Raw genomic sequence first — 18,292 nt, 5'->3', positions numbered from 1 at the left:
TGCACACAGTAAGTGCTCAATAAATGCGATTGAATGACGCTCAGTAAATATAATTGAATGAATGAATGATCAACACGCATTCCGTGATTCCGGCTCCCGGGACTGAGTCCCCCGGCTGGAGGAGGCGGTGCCTACTTCCCGCTGGCTCCGCTTGTCCCCTCCGGCTCCTTCAGTGTCTCCCCTCCATCTGCCCACAGCGAGCTTCCAGTCTAGAGGGCCACTGCTGGATTGAAATCCCGTGGCTGCTACTGGTATAATACTTGTAGCTGTGGAATTTGTTAAGCCCTTGCTGTGTGCCAAGCGCTGTACTAAGCGTTGGAATAGAGTCCAGCGTGGCTCAGCGGAAAGCGCTCACTTTTAGACTGTGAGCCCACTGTCGGGTAGGGACCATCTCTATATGTTGCCGGTTTGTACTTCCCAAGCGCTTAGTACAGTGCTCTGCACATAGTAAGCGCTCAATAAATACGATTGATGATGATGATGATCTGTCCCCCATCCAGGTGTGCAGGAAGATCTGGCTGGGCCTGTTCGACGCTAGAACCTCCTTAGTCCCAGACTCCAGAGACCCGCAGAAAGTGAAAGAATTCCTTCAGGAGAAATATGAGAAGAAGCGCTGGTAGCCGGGGAGGGGGAGGTGGGCTCGGAAACTACCTTCCTGGGGGTGTCTGTAGCGCTGAGTGTTTTTCCTTGTCCTCTGCTTATCTCTCCCTTTGCCTTCTCTCCCTTCCTGCTCTTGTCTTTTCTTTCCCCCACCCTCACTGTACCTGCCTCTCCTCTCCTCTCGTCTCTTCGTGCAGAGCACTGTACTAAGCACTTGGGAGAGAACAATAAACAGACACATTTTCTTCCCTCTGTGAAGTCACTTCACCGCTCTGGGCCTTAGTTTCCTCATTCATTCATTCATTCATTCATTCATCCATCCATCCATTCATTCATTCATTCAATCGTATTTATTGAGCGCTTACTGTGTGCAGAGCACTGTACTAAGCGCTTGGGAAGTACAAATTGGCAACATATAGAGACAGTCCTTACCCAACAGCATCTGTAAAGTGGGCATTCGATACCCGTTGTCCCTCTTGCTTAGACTTGCGAACCCCACGTGGGACGGGCTGCGTCCGCCCTGGTGATGTTGTATAATAATAATGGCATTTATTAAGCGCCATGTGCAAAGCACTGTTCAAAGCACTGGGGGGATACAAGGTGATCAGGTTGTCCCATGTGGGGCTCACAATCTTAATCCCCATTTTACAGATGAGGGAACTAAGGCCCAGAGAGTTAAGTGATTCGCCCAAAGTCACACAGCTGACAGTTGGCGGAGCCGGGATTTGAACCCCTGACCTCTGACTCCAAAGCCGTGCTCTTTCCGCTGAGCCACGCTGTACTCTATTCCAACGCTTAGTACAGCGCTTGGCACATAGCAAGGGCTTAACAAATTCCACAGCTACAAGTATTGCAGTAGCAGCCACGGGATTTCAATCCATCAGTGGCCCTCTAGACTGTAAGCTCGTTGTGGGCAGGGAATGTGTCTGTTTATTGTTGTATTGTACTTTCCCAAGCGCTTAGTACGGTGCTCGGCACCCAGTAAGCGCTCAATAAATGCGATTGAATGAATGAGTGAATGTTTATTGAGCGCTTACAGTTTGCAGAGCACTGTTATGCGCTTGGGAGAGTATTACGCAACAGAATTGGGTGAATAGATTGAATATATTCATTAAACACCACCAGGGGCAAGGCATCATACAACAGAAACAAGAGCTACTCCAATCCCAACCTCCTCACCGTACCTCAGTCTCGTCTATCTCACCACCGAATTCTCGCCCCGTTCATCCATCCCCCTTCCCAACCCTCCGGCCCTTTATGTCCGTATCTGTCATTTATTTCTTCCTATTATTGTCTGTCTCCTCCTCTAGACCGGAACCTCACCGTGGACAGGGCACCTGTCTCCCAACTCTGTTATAGTGCGCCCTCCCAAGCGCTTAGTTCAGTGCTCTGCACATAGTAAGCGCTCAATAAATGCCATTGATTGATTGAAGGCACTGTACAACAGAAGCAAGACACAGTCTTTTCCACAGGGAGGGGATTCCGTATTGGCTTGTCCATAGTCATCTCTTTGGCTCTCCCAGCCTTCACCCCAGTTCCCGGGAGTCGAGGAGAGGGGAAGGTGATCCAAGGATACCTTGACCTCCCTCCTCCCTATCTTCAGCTCTGGTCCCCCTCTCCTGCCCGCTCTGGCCCTGGCTGGCCATCATGCCCTCCCTCTGCCCATCCGCCAAGCTAGCTCTCTTCCTCCCTTCAAGGCCCTATTGAGAGCTCACCTCCTCCAGGAGGCCTTCCCACACTGAGCCCCTTCCTTCCTCTCCCCCTCGCCCCCCTCTCCATCCCCCCCTTCTTACCTCCTTCCCTTCCCCACAGCACCTGTATATATGTGCATATGTTTGTACATATTTATTACTCTATTTATTTTACTTGTACATATCTATTCTATTTTATTTTGTTAGCATGTTTGGTTTTGTTCTCTGTCTTCCCCTTTTAGACTGTGAGCCCACTGTTGGGTAGGGACTGTCTCTATGTGTTGCCAATTTGTACTTCCCAAGCGCTTAGTACGGTGCTCTGCACACAGTAAGCGCTCAATAAATACGATTGATGATGATGATGATCCCCCTCCCGCCGCCCAGCTTCAGGCCTCCGCCTCACCTCCTCCCCACCCCCAGGTACGTCCCTCCGGACCAGGTGAGGGGCCCGGCCGGCGGCAAGAGTGGCATCGCCTCCGCCCCCGGCCAGAGCTCCACCCCGGAGGTCCAACCCCTGCGGACCCTGCTGGGAGACCCCGTGCCCGCGCTGACCGTCGCCACTTCCAGCCAGGTGGGTCGGCGGCTCTGCTCCGAGGGGATGGCGGGGGGCCCGAAGAACCGTCACTGACTGGCAGGACTGGGGGTTACTGGGAAGAGAGAGGGAGAGGTGAGGTGGAGCCCTGAATGGGCCCGGCCCTGGGGACTGGCTGACCCCCCAGCTGGCCCTGGTTGGGGGGTATCAGGGTAAAGTGCAAGCCCTTCCCCTGATGTGGGGGAAGGGGTGACAGGTGGGTGGGTCAGCATGGTGGGAGCTGGGCTACTGCGTGGTAGCTCCATTCCCGCCCACGACTTTGGTTTTGTTGTCTGTCTCCCCCTTTTAGACTGTGAGCCCACTGTTGGGTAGGGGCTGTCTCTAGATGTTGCCAACTTGGACTTCCCAAGCGCTTAGTACAGTGCTCTGCACACAGTAAGCGCTCAATAAATACGATTGATGATGATGATGGTGATGATGATGATGACTTCCCCACAGGTGGGGATGCTGTGGGTGTCCCGTGGCCCCATCCGCCCATCCCGTTTCCAGTCTGTTTCGGGGTGCAGGATCCCAGAGTCTGCACCATCAGGGATTGGGTTGGACCAGGGAAGCCAGGCTCACATGGGGAGCGAGCTTAGCCAACACCCCCTGAAAAGTCTGGGAGCGGGAGAAGGGCGGCTTCCCCGGGGGCGGGGGGACGGGCTTGGGTTGGTTGGGGCCCCCCGGCTTCTCACCCCCAAATCCCACCGCAGGCCCGGCTCTCCCAACACCGGGGCGCCCAGCCGGCCCCTGTCTCCTCCACCAAGAAAGCCAGCACCGACCTGCTGGCTGACATCGGAGGGGACCCCTTCGCCGCCCCGCCGCAGCCGCCGGCCCCTCCCTTCGCCGCCTTTCCGGCCTTCGGAGGTGAGTGGGGGTCCTGGAAGGGGGCAAGAGAAGTTGGCGGCGGAGGGATGGGGGCATTGGCATTGGGGGGATACAGGTCACCACGTGCCTCTTCCCCTGAGGGAAGCTGATGGGGAAGAGTGGGTGAGCGGAGAGGAGTCAGTGAGCCGAGAGGAGAAGTAGGAGGACTTTGTGGCGTTTGTCGATCTATAAATCAATCATATTTATTCATTTAGTCGTGTTTATTGAGCGCTTACTGTGTGCAGAGCATTGTACTAAGCGCTTGGAAAGTACAATTCAGCAACAGAGAGACAGTCCCTGCCCGCAGCGGACTCACAGTCTAGAAAAGGGGGGAGACAGACATCAAAACAAGCCAACAGGCATCAATAGCATCAATATAAATAAATGGAATTATAGATAAACACGCATCAAAACAAGTAAACAGGCATTAATATAAATAAATAGAATTATGGTTATGTACATATATACACAAGTGCTGTGGGTCAGGAAGGGGTTATTGAGCACTGACTATGCGCAGAGCACTCTGCTAAGTGCTTGGGAGAGGCCAATGCCACAGAAGTAACAGACACATTCCCTGCCCCGAACGAGCTTACAGTCTAGACGCGGAGACTGACATTAACATGAGTAAGTAAGTAATTGATAATGGCTAATTAGAAGGTATTTAATTTAAATTTGGGCTGTATCCAACCCGATTTGCTTGTATATAATAATAATAATGGCATTTGTTAAGCGCTTACTATGTGCAAAGCACTGTTCTAAGCGCTGGGGGATACAAGGTGATCAGGTTGTTCCCATGGGGGCTCACAGTTTTAATCCCCATTTTGCAGATGAGATAATTGAGGCACGGAGAAGTTAAGTGACTTGCCCAAAGTCACACAGCTGACAAGTGGTGGAGCCGGGATTAGAACCCATGACCTCTGACTCCCAAGCCCACACTCTTTCCACTTAGCCACGCTGCTTCTCTTGTATCCACCCCAGTGCTTAGTCCAGGCCGCTTATTAAAGGTGTGTACATTTATTCACTCCTTCAATCGTATTTATTGAGCGCTTACTTTGCGCAGAGCACTGTACTAAGCGCTTGGGAAGTACAAGTCGGCAACATATAGAGACGGTCCCTACCCGTGTACTTAAGTGCTGAGGGGGTCAAGGAAAAGGCGAATACCAAGTAATCTGCCAGTAGGTCTGCCCAGAGCCCTGACCTCCTCTGTAAAATGGAGATTAAGACTGTGAACCTCATGTGGGACAGGGACTGTGTCCAGCCTGATGAACTTGTGTGAAGCAGCGTGGCTCAGGGGAAAGAGCCCGGGCTTTGAAGTTAGAGGTCATGGGTTCAAATCCCGGCTCCGCCACTCATCAGCTGTGAGACTTTGGGCAAGTCACATCACTTCTCTGTGCCTCAGCTCCCTCATCTGTAAAATAGGGATTAAGACTGTGGGACAACCTGATCACCTTGTAACCTCCCCAGCGCTTAGAACAGTGCTTTGCACATAGTAAGCGCTTAATAAATGCCATCATCATCGTCATTATTATTATTATTACCTTAGTGCTTGGATCAGTGCTTGGCACAAAGTAAGGGCTTAACAAGTATCAACATCATTATTATTGTGTCACCCCATGGGCTACCCCTTCCCTTTCTTCTCGAGCCCCAAACAAGCGGGGAGGAAAGGTTGAAGAAATTGGGGTCCGCGTGGCATCGGGGCAGTGGGCAAGCGGGTGGTCCCAGGGAGGGGAATGCCCCCCCGCCCAGCTGGGAGCCCAGCACGCATGTGTGTGTATGTGCGTGCATGTAACCCATGACCCCTTCCACCCACAGGCCAGGCCCCGGCCCACGGCGGCTTCGCCAACTTCGACGCCTTCGGCGGCTCCGGCGGTCCCGCGGCCTTCGGAGGGGCCCCCCAGCTTGGGCATGCCCCCTTCCAGGCTCAGCCTGTGCCTGCAGGTAGTTCTGCCCCCCACCCCCCCCCCCCAAAGAGAGCTGGGAAGGGGCAGAGGATCAATCAATCAGTCAATTGCATTTATTGAGCACGTACTGTGTGCAGAGCACTGGACTAAGCGCTTGGGAGAGGACAGTACAACAATAAACGGACACAGTCCCTGCCCACAACGACCTTCCGGGCTCGAGGGGGCCCGGAGAGGGCAGAGAGCTGTTTGAGTGGGAGAAGATGGGGAAGCCGAGTAAGGTTTCAAAGAGGGAGGCGGGGAGGCCCTACTCTGGCTTCAGCGGGAACAGAGGAGGGAGGGTGGGGGAAATCCCTGACACCCACAGAGGGCAAGTGAAGGGACCCCCACATCTCTGTGTGCAGGAGAGGCAGTTGTTGAAAATTCTCCTCTCTCTTCCCCTCCTGCCCCTCCCTCTCCTTTTCCTCCCCCTTCCCTCCCTCTCTTCCATCTCCCCCCCCCCCCCCACCAACACCCCCTCTATTCCCACTTCCCGTCCCCTCTCCTATTCCTTCCCTCCTGCTTCCCCACCCTGCCGCCCCGCCTTGCCAGCCAGCCGGGTCATCACGGGCAGCTACAGTTTTGGTAAGTTTTCCATCGTGGTCCGTCCCGGCCCCCCGAAAGCCAGTTCTCCCCACTTTCAGAAGCAGAGCACCGGCCTAGGGGAACCCGGAGCCTGGAGTTGCCACCCCCACAACCTTTCCCCACCCCACAAAGGGAGCCGTGGTCCCCACTTGGCTCAGTGGCCTACAGGTTTATTTTGGATTCAGTTCTAATGTCTCTGCCCAGTAAAGTACACGTACACACACACACACACACTCTCTCTCTCTCTCTCTGTCCTCCGTGTGTGTATCTCCGCCTCTGTCTGTGTTTTTGTATGTTGGCAGCCAAGTTTATTCTCAGTAAACAGTGTATGTGCACCTGAGTTTACTCGCTGTAAACTGTGTGTGCGCACACTTGAGGTTATTCTGAGTGGACTGTGTGTGTGTGTGTGTGTTTGCACACCCCAATTTATTCTCAGTAAACAGTGTGCGTGCGCGTTTGTGTGTGTGTCTGTGTTCTCACCCAAGGGTATTCTCAGTAGACGGGGGTGTGTTTGTGCGATCAGGGCGGCTAGATTTTGTCCTGGAAGGAGGTGGCAGGAGGAAGGGAGAAGGGGCAGGTTTACTGAGGGGTCTGGGGGTGGTGTTCATTCATTCATTCAATCGTATTTACTGAGCGCTCACTGTGTGCAGAGCACTGTACTAAGCGCTTGGGAAGTCCAAGCCGGCAACATAGAGAGACGGTCCCTACCCAACAGCGGGCTCACAGTCTAGGAGGGGGAGACGGACAACAAAACAAAACATATTAACAAAATAAAATAAATAGAATAAATATGTAGAAATAAAATAAATAGGGTAATAAATACGTACAAACATATACATATGTACAGGTGCGGTGGGGAGGGGAAGGAGGTAAGGCGGGGGGGATGGGGAGGGGGAGAGGAAGGAGGGGGCTCATGATCATATACTATATAATTACATACTATTACAATTATATAATAATAATAATGATAGCATTTATTAAGCGCTTACTATGTGCAAAGCACTGTTCTAAGCGCTGGGGAGATTACCAGGTGATCAGGTTGTCCCACGGGGGGCTCACAGTCTTCATCCCCATTTTAAAGATGAGGTAACTGAGGCCCAGAGAAGTGACTTGCCCAAAGTCACACAGCTGACAATTGGCGGAGTCGGGATTGGAACCCATGACCTCTGACTCCAAAGCCCGGGCTCTTTCCAATGAGCCACGCTGTTCTATATCAATCAATCAATCAATCGTATTTATTGAGCGCTTACTATGTGCAGAGCACTGTACTAAGCGCTTGGGAAGTACAAATTGGCAACACATAGAGACAGTCCCTACCCAACAGTGGGCTCACAGTCTAAAAGGGGGAGGCAGAGAACAGAACCAAACATACCAACAAAATAAAATAAATAGGAAAGAAATGTACAAGTAAAATAAATAAATAAATAAATAAATAGAGTAATAAATATGTACAATCATTGATATATAATGATATAAATATGTATATCATTGAAGTATTTAATAATGATATTAATAGAACAGTATATTATATACTTATATAATCATATACTCTTATCATTATAGAATAGTAGATAGTTGTTGATCTTGGTGACTTCGTAGAAATCCCAGCCTCCCTATCCCCTTCACCACCTCAGGGGCAAGAGGACGGGCCAGCCGACAACAGGACTCGGCCCAAAGGGCCACCACCCCAGCGGGCCACCACATCGTGGGGTCAAGGTTGCCGGTAGCCCCAAAGGCTCACAGGCCCTGCATTTTCCCACCAGCACCGTGCGCACAACCGCATCCCATCTTCCCCACCCCTGTGCTCCCTTTTTAGAGAAGCAGCGTGGCTCGGTGGAAAGAGCCCGGCCTTTGGAGTCAGAGGTCATGGGTTCCAATCCCGGCTCTGCCAATTGTCAGCTGTGTGACTTTGGGCAAGTCACTTCGCTTCTCTGGGCCTCAGTTACCTCACCTGTAAAATGGGGATTAAGACTGGGAGCCCCCGAGGGACAACCTGATCGCCTTGTAACTTCCCCAGCGCTTAGAACAGTGCTTTGCACATAGTAAGCGCTAAATAAATGCCATCATCATCATCATTTTACTGAACGGATAAGTCAGGCACACTCTCTGGCGTCAGTGAGCAGGAGGTTTCTGACTGATCAATCAATCAATCAATCAATCGTATTTATTGAGTGCTTACTGGGTGCAGAGCACTGTACTAAGCGCTTGGGAAGGACAAGTTGGCAACATATAGAGACAGTCCCTACCCAACAGTGGGCCCACAGGCTAAAAGGGGGTGACGGAGAACAAAACCAAACATACTAACAAAATAAAATAAATAGAATAGATATGTACAAGTAAAATAAATAAATAAATAGATTAATAAGTATGTACAAACATATATACAGGTGCTGTGGGAAAGGGAACGAGGTAAGGAGGACTGATGCATTGGTTGGGGCTTCGATGCCTAGAATAATCTCCTAATAGCGTATGCACCCAACTTCATCCACCCTCCTAGGCCTTTCCTCCCCAGCTTCCCTTCCAAAATGCAGCCCCCTGCTCTTTCTCCCCCATCCATTCCCCCCCAGCTCCTTTTTCCCCCCTTTTCTCCCGCCCTGTTTTTCCCCACCCTTTCCCCCACACTCCTTTTCCCCCTGATCCTTTCCCATCCCAATTCCTTCCCCCCGTTCCTTTTCCCTCCACTCCTCCCCAGTTTCTTGCCCTCCATCCCCTTTTCACCCTCCTCCCCCATCCCATCCCCACTATTCCCTGCCATTAGACGGTTCCCATCCGAGCTCCTCCTCCGACCCAACCCGTAGTGCCCAGAAGGAGGTAGACACAGAAAGCCCACCAACCCAACCCTCACCGTTATTGCCCCTGCCCCAGGGACCTGGCCAGGGGGCTTCCCTGGGTTTGGTCCAAACTGCCCCCCACCACCCTCCCACCTCAGGAGACAGCTGCCATTTGTTGCTGCCACCCCCACTTCTGAGGACCCTCCGCCTCATAGGGATTCAGGTCAGGCTGGGGCTCCCTCATTAGTATTGTTATTATTATCATCATCATCATCATTGTGTTCATTCATTCATTCAGTCGTATTGAGCGCTTACTGTGTGCAGAGCACTGTACTAAGCACTTGGGAAGAACAAGTCGGCAACATATAGAGACGGTCCCTACCCAACAGTGGGCTCACAGTCTACAAACGTTCGTCTACAATCAATCAATCAATCGTATTAATTGAGCGCTTACTGTGTGCAGAGCACTGTACTATGCGCTTGGGAAGTACAAGTTGGCAACATATAGAGACAGTCCCTACCCAACAGTGGGCTCACCATCATCATCAATCGTATTTATTGAGCGCTTACTGTGTGCAGAGCACTGTACTAAGCTCTTACTGTACTAAGGGCTCACAGTCTAGAAGTCTAGAAGTGTTCGTTGAACTCTTACTATGTGTCAAGCACGGTCTAAGCGCCAGAGCAGATACAAGTTCATCAGAAGCAGCGTGGCTCAGTGGAAAGAGCATGGGTTTGGGAGTCAGAGGTCATGGGTTCTAATCCCGGCCCCGCCACTTGTCAGCCGTGTGACTTTGGGCAAGTCACTTCTCTGGGCCTCAGTTCCCTCATCTGTAAAATGGGGCTGAAAACTGTGAGCCCCACGAGTCAGAGGTCATGGGCTCTAATCCCGGCCCCGCCACTTGTCAGCTGTGTGATTTTGGGCAAGTCACTTCTCTGGGCCTCAGTTCCCTCACCTGTAAAATGGGGGTGAAAACTGTGAGCCCCACGAGTCAGAGGTCATGGGTTCTAATCCCAGCCCTGCCACTTGTCAGCTGTGTGACTTTGGGCAAGTCACTTCTCTGGGCCTCAGTTCCCTCATCTGTAAAATGGGGATGAAAACTGTGAGCCCCACGAGTCAGAGGTCATGGGCTCTAATCCCGGCCCCGCCACTTGTCAACTGTGTGACTTTGGGCAAGTCACTTCTCTGGGCCTCAGTTCCCTCATCTCTAAAATGGGGATGAAAACTGTGAGCCCCATGAGTCAAAGGTCATGGGTTCTAATCCCAGCCCCGCCACTTGTCAGCTGTGTGTCTTTGGGCTAGTCACTTCTCTGGGCCTCAGTTCCCTCATCTGTAAAATGGGGATGAAAACTGTGAGCCCCACATGGGACCACCTGATCACCTTGTATCTGTCCCCCAGCTCTTAGAACAGTGCTTGGCACATGGTAAGCGCTTACCAAATGCCGTTATTATTATTATCAGGTTGGACGCAGTCCCTGCCCCACAGTCTAAGTGGAAGGGAGAACAGCGATTAAATCTCCAGGTTACAGTCGAAGAAAACTGAGGCCCGGAGGAGTGAAGTGACTCGCCCAGGGTCACCCAGCAGACAAGTGGCAGAAGCGAGTGGAGGACTCAGGCCCTCTGACTCCCGGGCCTGGGCTCTACCCAGCGCTTAGAACAATCAATCAATCATATTTATTGAGCGCTTACTGTGTGCAGAGCTGTGTACTAAGCGCTTGGGAAGTACAAGTTGGCAACATATCATCATCATCAATCGTATTTATTGAGCGCTTACTGTGTGCAGAGCACTGTACTAAGCACTTGGGAAGTCCAAGTTGGCAACATAGAGAGACAGTCCCTACCCAACAGTGGGCTCACAGTCTAAAAGGGGGAGACAGAGAACAAAACCAAACATACTAACAAAATAAAATAAATAGAATAGATATGTACAAGTAAAATAAATAGAGTAATAAATATGTACAAACATATATCCATATATACAGGTGCTGTGGGGAAGGGAAGGAGGTAAGATGGGGGGATGGAGGGGGGACGAGGGGGAGAGGATGGAAGGGGCTCAGTACAGTGCTTTGCACATAGTAAGCTTTTAATAAATGTCATTATTATTATTATTATTACTAGCGCTTAGTACAGTGCTCTGCACATAGTAAGCGCGCAATAAATACGATTGATGATGATTAGGCCACGTTGCTTCTCCGCAGTCATTGAGCCTTCCCCGATGTGGCCACCAGGGGGCGCTCACTGTCCACCTTGCCCTTTCGTGGCTTTGGGCTTTTCCAGGTAGTAGCCGTAGGATTCATTCATTCATTCAATCGTATTTATTGAGCGCTTACTGTGTGCAAAGCACTGGACTATCAATCAGTCGTATTTATTGAGCACTTACTGTGTGCAGAGCACTGTGCTAAGCGCTTGGGAAGTCCAAGTTGGCAACATCTAGAGACGGTCCCTACCCAACAGTGGGCTCACAGTCTAAAAGGGGGAGACCAGAGAACAAAACCAAACATACTAACAAAATAAAATAAATAGAATAGATATGTACAAGTAAAATAAATAAATAGAGTAATAAATATGTACAGACATATATACATATATACAGGTGCTGTGGGGAAGGGAAGGAGGTAAGATGGGGGGACGGAGAGGGGGACGAGGGGGAGAGGAAGGAAGGGGCTCAGTCTGGGCAGGCCTCCTGGAGGAGGTGAGCTCTCAGTAGGGCCTTGAAGGGAGGAAGAGAGCGAGCTTGGCGGATGGGCAGAGGGAGGGCATTCCAGGCCCGGGTGATGATGTGGGCCGGGGGCCGATGGCGGGACGGGCGAGAACGAGGTACGGTGAGGAGATTAGCGGTGGCAGAGGAGCGGAGGGTGCGTTTGTAGGCCGGGTCCACCGTTTGTAGGCCGGGTCCAGAGGCCCCAGCCGTTATCCTTTCCTTCCCCTCGCCCCCCCACCCCGCGATGGGGCACTGCCCGTCCATCTCCTCTGCCCGCAGGCAGCAGCCAGGTGATGCCATTCGGGGCCTCGCCCCTCACCCCCGCGAGCCAGCCCAGCGGCCTCTCGGACATGGCCACCATCCTGGGAAGCAGCAGGTGAGTGAGGGGTCGGGGGGATGGGCGGGGGTCTCTCCCAAGAGTCAAGCGGCCCAGTTACTCTTAGAGAAGCGGCACGGCTCAGTAGGAAAGAGCCCGGGCTTTGGAGTCAGAGGTCATGGGTTCAAATCCCGGCTCTGCCAATTGTCAGCTGGGTGACTTGGGGCAAGTCACTTCACTTCCCTGGGCCTCAGTTCCCTCATCTGTAAAATGGAGACTGAGACTGTGAGCCCCGTGAGGGGCAACCTGATAATCTTGTAGCCTCCCCAGCGCTTAGAACAGTGCTTTGCACATAGCAAGCGCTTAATAAATGCCATTATTATTATTATTTATTCTCCCCGGCTCCTGCTCCCCTGCCCCTATCCCATCCCGTTCCCCGGCCTTCTCTCTCTCCCTGGATCCCATCCCGTTCCCCCCCCCCCCCCCACCTTACCTCCTTCCCCTCCCCACAGCCCCTGTATATATGTATGTATGTTTGTACATATTTATTGCTCTATTTTATTTGTACATATTTATTCTATTTATTTCATTTTGTTAATATGTTTGGTTGCCTGTCTCCCCCTTCTAGACTGTGAGCCCACTGTTGGGTCGGGACCGTCTCTATCAATCAATCGTATTTATTGAGCGCTTACTGTGTGCAGAGCACCGTACTAAGCGCTTGGGAAGGACAAGTTGGATATGTTGCCAACTTCCCAAGCTCTGCACACAGTAAGCGCTCAATAAATACGATTGAATGAATGAATGAATGGATCTGTTGGTCGGAGTCAGCCTCTCCATCACTCTCTCCCGGTCCGCCTTCGCACCCCACTTTTTCGAACGGTCCTCCCCGTGTCTCCGCTCTGTCCCTCACGCCTGGGTTTGGACCCCGTCCCTTTCCCCCACCGTTACGCCCCACATAGCAGCAGGAGCCTCCTGCGACCCCCAGGCCTGCGGATTTGGGGGTGACACCTCCCGCCATCTCTCTCTCGCCAGCGTCTTCGGGGCGGTGGCCCACGTCCCGGCCTTCCACGCCTCCGCTGCCCCTGGGGCCGGCGGCGGAAGCAGTAGCCTCGCTTACGGGGGTGAGTCCGGCGGCCGCGCCCCCGCCAGCACCCCCAGACTTGGGGTCTCAGCCCCCGGGAACGGGAGGTTCTGGGGTGGGCGGTGGAGGGGGATCGGAGAGGGGGCGTTGAGGGAGAGAAGCTGGCAGGCCGGTTGGTGGTAATAATAATAATAATAAAACGGCATTTATTAAGCGCTTACTATGTGCAAAGCACTGTTCTAAGCGCTGGCAAGGTGATCAGGTTGTCCCACGGGGGGCTCACGCAGGAGCTGATCAAGGGTGGGGTAAGACTGGGGCCTAACCACCCACTTCCTATTAAGCAGTGTGGCCTAATGGATAGACCGCAGATCTGGGAGTTAGAAGGTCCTGGGTTCTGATCCCGGCTCCGCCGCTTGTCCGCTGGGTGACCCTGGGCAAGTCATTTCACTTCTCTGGGCCTCAGTTCCCTCATCTGCAAAATGGGGATTGAGTGTGATCCCTATCATTTCACTTCTCTGGGCCTCAGTTCCCTCATCTGCCAAATGGGGATTAAGGGTGTGATCCCTACGTGGGACAGGGACTGTGTCTAGAGTGATTCGTGGCTCAATGGAAAGAGCCCAGGCTGTGGAGTCAGAGGTCGTGGGTTCAAATCCTGGCTCCGCCACTTGTCAGCTGTGTGACTTTGGGCAAGTCACTTCACTTCTCTGGGCCTCAGTGACCTCATCTGTAAAATGGGGATTAAGACTATGAATCCCCCCTTGGGACATCTTGATCACCTTGTAACCTCCCCAGCGCTTAAAACAGTGCTTGGCACATAGTAAGCGCTTAGTAAATGCCATCATTATTATTATTATTATTAAGGAACTGGGTTCTGATCCCGGCTCCACCGCTTGTCGGCTGGGTGACCCTGGGCAAGTCACTTCACTCCTCTGGGCCTCAGCTCCCTCATCTGCAAAGTGGGGATTAAGAGTGTGATCCCTGTGTGGGACAGGGACTGTGTCTAGCGTGATTCATTGCTCAATGGGAAGAGCACAGGCTGTGGAGTCAGAGGTCATGGGTTCAAATCCCGGCTCCACCACCTGTCAGCTGTGTGACTTTGGGCAAGTCACTTCACTTCTCTGGGCCTCAGTTACCTCATCTGTAAAATGGGGCTGAAGACTGTGAGCCCCCTTGGGACAACCTGATCACCTTGTGACCTCCCCAGCACTTAGAACAGTGCTTTGCACATAGTAAGCGCTTAATAAATGCCATTAGTATTATTATTATTATCAGTAAAATGGAGATTAAGAGTGTGAGCCCTGTGTGGGACAGGGACTGTGTCTAGTGTGATTAAACTGTATGTACCCCAGTACTTAGAGTAGTGCTCAGCATATAGTAAGTGCTTAACAAGTACCGTCATTTATTATTATTACTATTATTATTATCGTTAGCTACAGAGGGGGAGCCGGAAGAGGCGCCGGTAGGTTTCTGTCCATCCTGGTATTAACCCCCTGTTCAAGCGCTTAGTACAGTGCTCTGCACACAGTAAGTGCTCATTAAATACGATTGATTGATTGTTCTCCCCGCCGTAGCCTTCACCAACCCGTTCACGGCTCCCGCGGCTCACCCGCCTCTGCCTTCCACCAACCCCTTCCAGCCCAACGGCCTCGTCTCAGGTAACGTCCCTCCCACCTGCCATCCACCCGTCCGGCCCCCGATCCGGACCCCTTCCGCGGGATGCGGGTGTGGGGGAGCGGGGACGCGAGGAACAGCAGGAACGTGGTCCAGCTGGGAGGCGGGGGCGGAGCAGGGTGGTTGAGGGCTGGGGAAGGGGTGGCCGGGGCCGGGAGAGGGACCCCGGTCTTTGCCATAGGAAGTTTGGGGAAACAATCACTGGGCCCCCACTGTCCCCTTCGCCCCGCACCCGGGCCTGGGACGGCTCCAACTTGGCCTACCCCTTTACACATCCTCTTATCCCACACTCACATGCCCGCACGTGCTTACACCTGGCAGAGCGAGGGGAACTGTTTGGACACGTATGCCCACCTCCTTCTACTGGCCCGGCCCACCCCCACCCTCTGGGGAGGGTTACTTCTCACCCCCATCCTCCCTCGGCCCCGGCTCAGTGTGGGGACAATCCCGTCCGCTGTCAACTTCCCAGCCCTCCTTCTTCCCCCATCCCTCCCTCCTTCTTCCTCCGCCCAAGGCCTCTTGGTTCCTGCTCATCCCAACCTCCCTGCTTCACCTTCCCCACCGCCTCCCTCTCTCCCGGCCAGCGTTAACAGGGAGACGTGGAGGGAGTGGGTGGAGGCGTGGGGAAGTTGAGTGTGGCCCCTCTCCCCTCCTGTGGTCGCCCTGTTTGTGTGTTTGTGTTCCTGCTCCATTAATCCCCTTGTTCCCCGTGTCTCTCTCCCTGCTTCCCCTCACAGGGCCGAGTGGCTTTGGTCTGGGCACATTGGCCCCCGGCTTCCCCCCTGCCCAGCCCCCCGGCGGCTACCCGGGCGCCTTTCCCGCCTCCACCATGTTCTCCCCGCAAACCCAGCTCTCCCAGCAGCAGCATAACGGTAAGAACTCCTCGTCTCAGGCCCTCCCAGTCCCCCCACTTCCCACCCCACCCTGCTTTCCCTACACTCCCCAACTTGTCTTCCTTCCCCCTGCCCCCTGGGAGCCGGCGACCACCGTGTTCCGGTCCTCGGCACCCCCGGTCCCATTTCCAGGACACCCTCCACCCCCCACCTCGACCTGGCTTTCAGGGCAGAACCTCCTCCTCCACTTCCCCTCTACGACTCAGAGGGCCTGACCTCCGCCATCTCCCATCAGGGCCCCAGGACAGGGCGATCATTACCCCCCAACTCCCTCATCGCTGCGGTTTTCCCCGGTTATGGTCCACCCCGACCTGCCTCTCAGGGTCTGCCTGCCTTTGTCTCCTAGGGTCCAGCTTTGGGGGCCTGGGAGCAGCCAAGCCAGGGGTGAAGGGCCCGGGCCAGCCCACTGCCATTTCCACCAACCCCTTTGTGGTGAGCCCGCCGATGGGGTGACGGGAACCGTGTGCGGGCGTGTGTGTGTGTTTTCGGGGCGGCTTGAGCTGTGTGTTTGTGGAAAACTCATCTGACCCCGACCGGCAAGCGGGAGTCTCCCACCTTGCTCACATTCCCGATGTGACCTCTGGTGCCCCTCGGGCCCAGGGAGGGCAGGTTAGGGTGCAGCTGGCGAGATCTGGCTCCAGTGGAACTTCGGCCCCCCACGACCATCCCCTCCCTGACACCCCCAAGCATCCTCTCCCACCCCCTCTCCTCACTCTGTCCTCCATTGTGCTCCCGGCCCCAAGAGGAGGAGCTGGGGTAGAGGGAGGGAGGGTGCTCGGGCTGAAATGGAAGCCGAACTGAAGCCGCGTCCTCCTCTCTTTCTCTCCCCAGACTGGAACTTCTCCAAGCCCGTTCGCCTCCAAACCTCCCACCACCAACCCCTTCTTGTAGCCCCCCGAGGAGGGAGTCGGGGCCTGGCTGGTGGTGGGAGGGGGCGGCGGGGAGGGGCCGTTTTGAATACGACTTCTGAAATTCCTCCCTCCCTCCTTCACGACTGTCCCTGCTTTCCTGCTCCAGGCGCCCCCTCATCCCGGGATTGTGGGGGGTGGCGGATATGGAACTCAGGGTGGCACCCCTCCTGCCCCCCCAACTCCCCATCCCTTCCCCCTCATCGGAGCCTAATTGACCCCAGGGACCAGAGATATGAGGATGGAGGAGCGGACTGTTCATGGCAATTACAGGGCAGGAAGCAAAGAATGACCTCAATCGCCGCCTCCCTCCCCAGTCCCTGAAGCCTTCTCTCTCGTGTGTTCTCCCCACACCCCCAAGACTCGAAGATTCATTTTTCAGCGCCCCCCTGCATACCCCTTTCTCCCCTCCCCAGATTTCTCCTTCAAAGCTGCTAAACCCTCCTGGCTCCACTCTCCGTCCCCAGCCTGTTTGGGGGAACCTTTTACTACCCCTTCCCCACCCCGACACTCCCTTCAAGCACTTTAGTTAGCAGTTTCATGTTTGGATACCGGTGTTTTATATATATATATATATACAGTATATATATTATGAGTTTTCTAATATAGCCTATTCTATATATATATATGATATCTATAATATATAGAGCAGGGGACCCTCCCCCACCTGGGATTCGGCGCCTCTCCCAGCCCATCTCCCAAATCTCGAGCTTCCCTAGTCGCCCTGCCCGCCCATGCTTCCCGCCGGGGAGCTGGGAAGCTGGGGAGAGGGTCCCCGGGGGGGAGCCGGGGATGGCCGTGGCTTCTCATGCAATCTCTTTATTTTCCCTCCTGACCCCATCCATTCTGCTGGCCCCCACATCGCCCAACGTGAGCGTCGCCCCCCCCCAGTGCCCCCTGGGCCCCCCGCCTGCCCACCCGCCGTGGCACCAAAGCAAGGCGCGGAGCATTGGAAAGAAGGAAAATTAAACAGCGGTTTGAGAGAGGAGTCTCGTCCAGCGCGGGTGCGTCCTTGCCTCGGAGCGGCCTGGTGGCCCCGGGGACAAACACGCCGGCCTTTGCTCGCTAGATGGGCCGGCCAGTCGGTTTTTCCGCCCGCAGCTGGGCGGGTGCCATGGGGTAGACACATCCCCTGCCCACCCTGTCACCATCTGCTGGGTTGGGGGACGGGGTCGGGGGACACCCAGATCCAGGCGGAGATACCGAAAACGCCAAGGCGGTCTCTGTCTCTCCCCTGGCGACCCGGCTGCGCCGCCCTGCCCTGCCCGCAGCCATCCCGGGCACAGGGGACCGAGGCGGATAATAGACTCATTGATTTGTGGAACGGCCGAGAGCCCCGGGAGTGCCAAACCAGTGGGCACCAGGCCCGGGAGGGAAGACAAGACTCAGCTCCTTGAAGGCAGGGTTGGGGGGGGCGGTCATCCGAAAGCTCACTACAGTGCTCTGCACACCCACTAGGCGCTCAATAAATACCACTGATGGATTTGATTGATCACCCGAGCCAGATGAGCTAACCTGGGAAGGCTTCATGGTGGTGGTGGTTGCGGGGGGGTTGCAGGAGAGGTTTAACGAAGGGGAAGGCCGGAATTGGGCTTAGAGGAGGGACAGGAGAAGGGAGATATTGTTTGCGGACGATGGGGCAAATGGGTTCCTCTTGCTGAAGCAAAGGATGCCCCCTCGCCACAACCACCCTGGCGGGGGA

General features: G+C 54.1%; 1 protein-coding gene across 1 annotated transcript in view; it reads left to right on the top strand.

The window, feature by feature from the left end:
* AGFG2 (ArfGAP with FG repeats 2) overlaps positions 1–17,141 on the top strand; it is a 40,995-nt gene extending 23,854 nt beyond the window's left edge. The window contains exons 3-13 of the mRNA XM_038768673.1: positions 501–616; positions 2,712–2,862; positions 3,576–3,729; positions 5,542–5,667; positions 6,219–6,251; positions 12,001–12,097; positions 13,070–13,158; positions 14,690–14,773; positions 15,527–15,661; positions 16,029–16,114; positions 16,514–17,141. Of these exons, the coding sequence (XP_038624601.1) occupies positions 501–616; positions 2,712–2,862; positions 3,576–3,729; positions 5,542–5,667; positions 6,219–6,251; positions 12,001–12,097; positions 13,070–13,158; positions 14,690–14,773; positions 15,527–15,661; positions 16,029–16,114; positions 16,514–16,573 (1,131 nt within the window). The 3' untranslated portion in view covers positions 16,574–17,141. The remainder of the gene's footprint in view (positions 1–500; positions 617–2,711; positions 2,863–3,575; positions 3,730–5,541; positions 5,668–6,218; positions 6,252–12,000; positions 12,098–13,069; positions 13,159–14,689; positions 14,774–15,526; positions 15,662–16,028; positions 16,115–16,513) is intronic.
* The last annotated feature ends 1,151 nt before the right edge of the window (positions 17,142–18,292 follow it).

Source organism: Tachyglossus aculeatus, chromosome Y4 (assembly GCF_015852505.1).
Source record: "Tachyglossus aculeatus isolate mTacAcu1 chromosome Y4, mTacAcu1.pri, whole genome shotgun sequence".
NCBI lineage: Eukaryota > Metazoa > Chordata > Mammalia > Monotremata > Tachyglossidae > Tachyglossus > Tachyglossus aculeatus.
The sequence above is the reverse complement of the archived record's forward strand: the minus strand, read 5'-3'. Positions and strand labels throughout refer to the sequence as shown.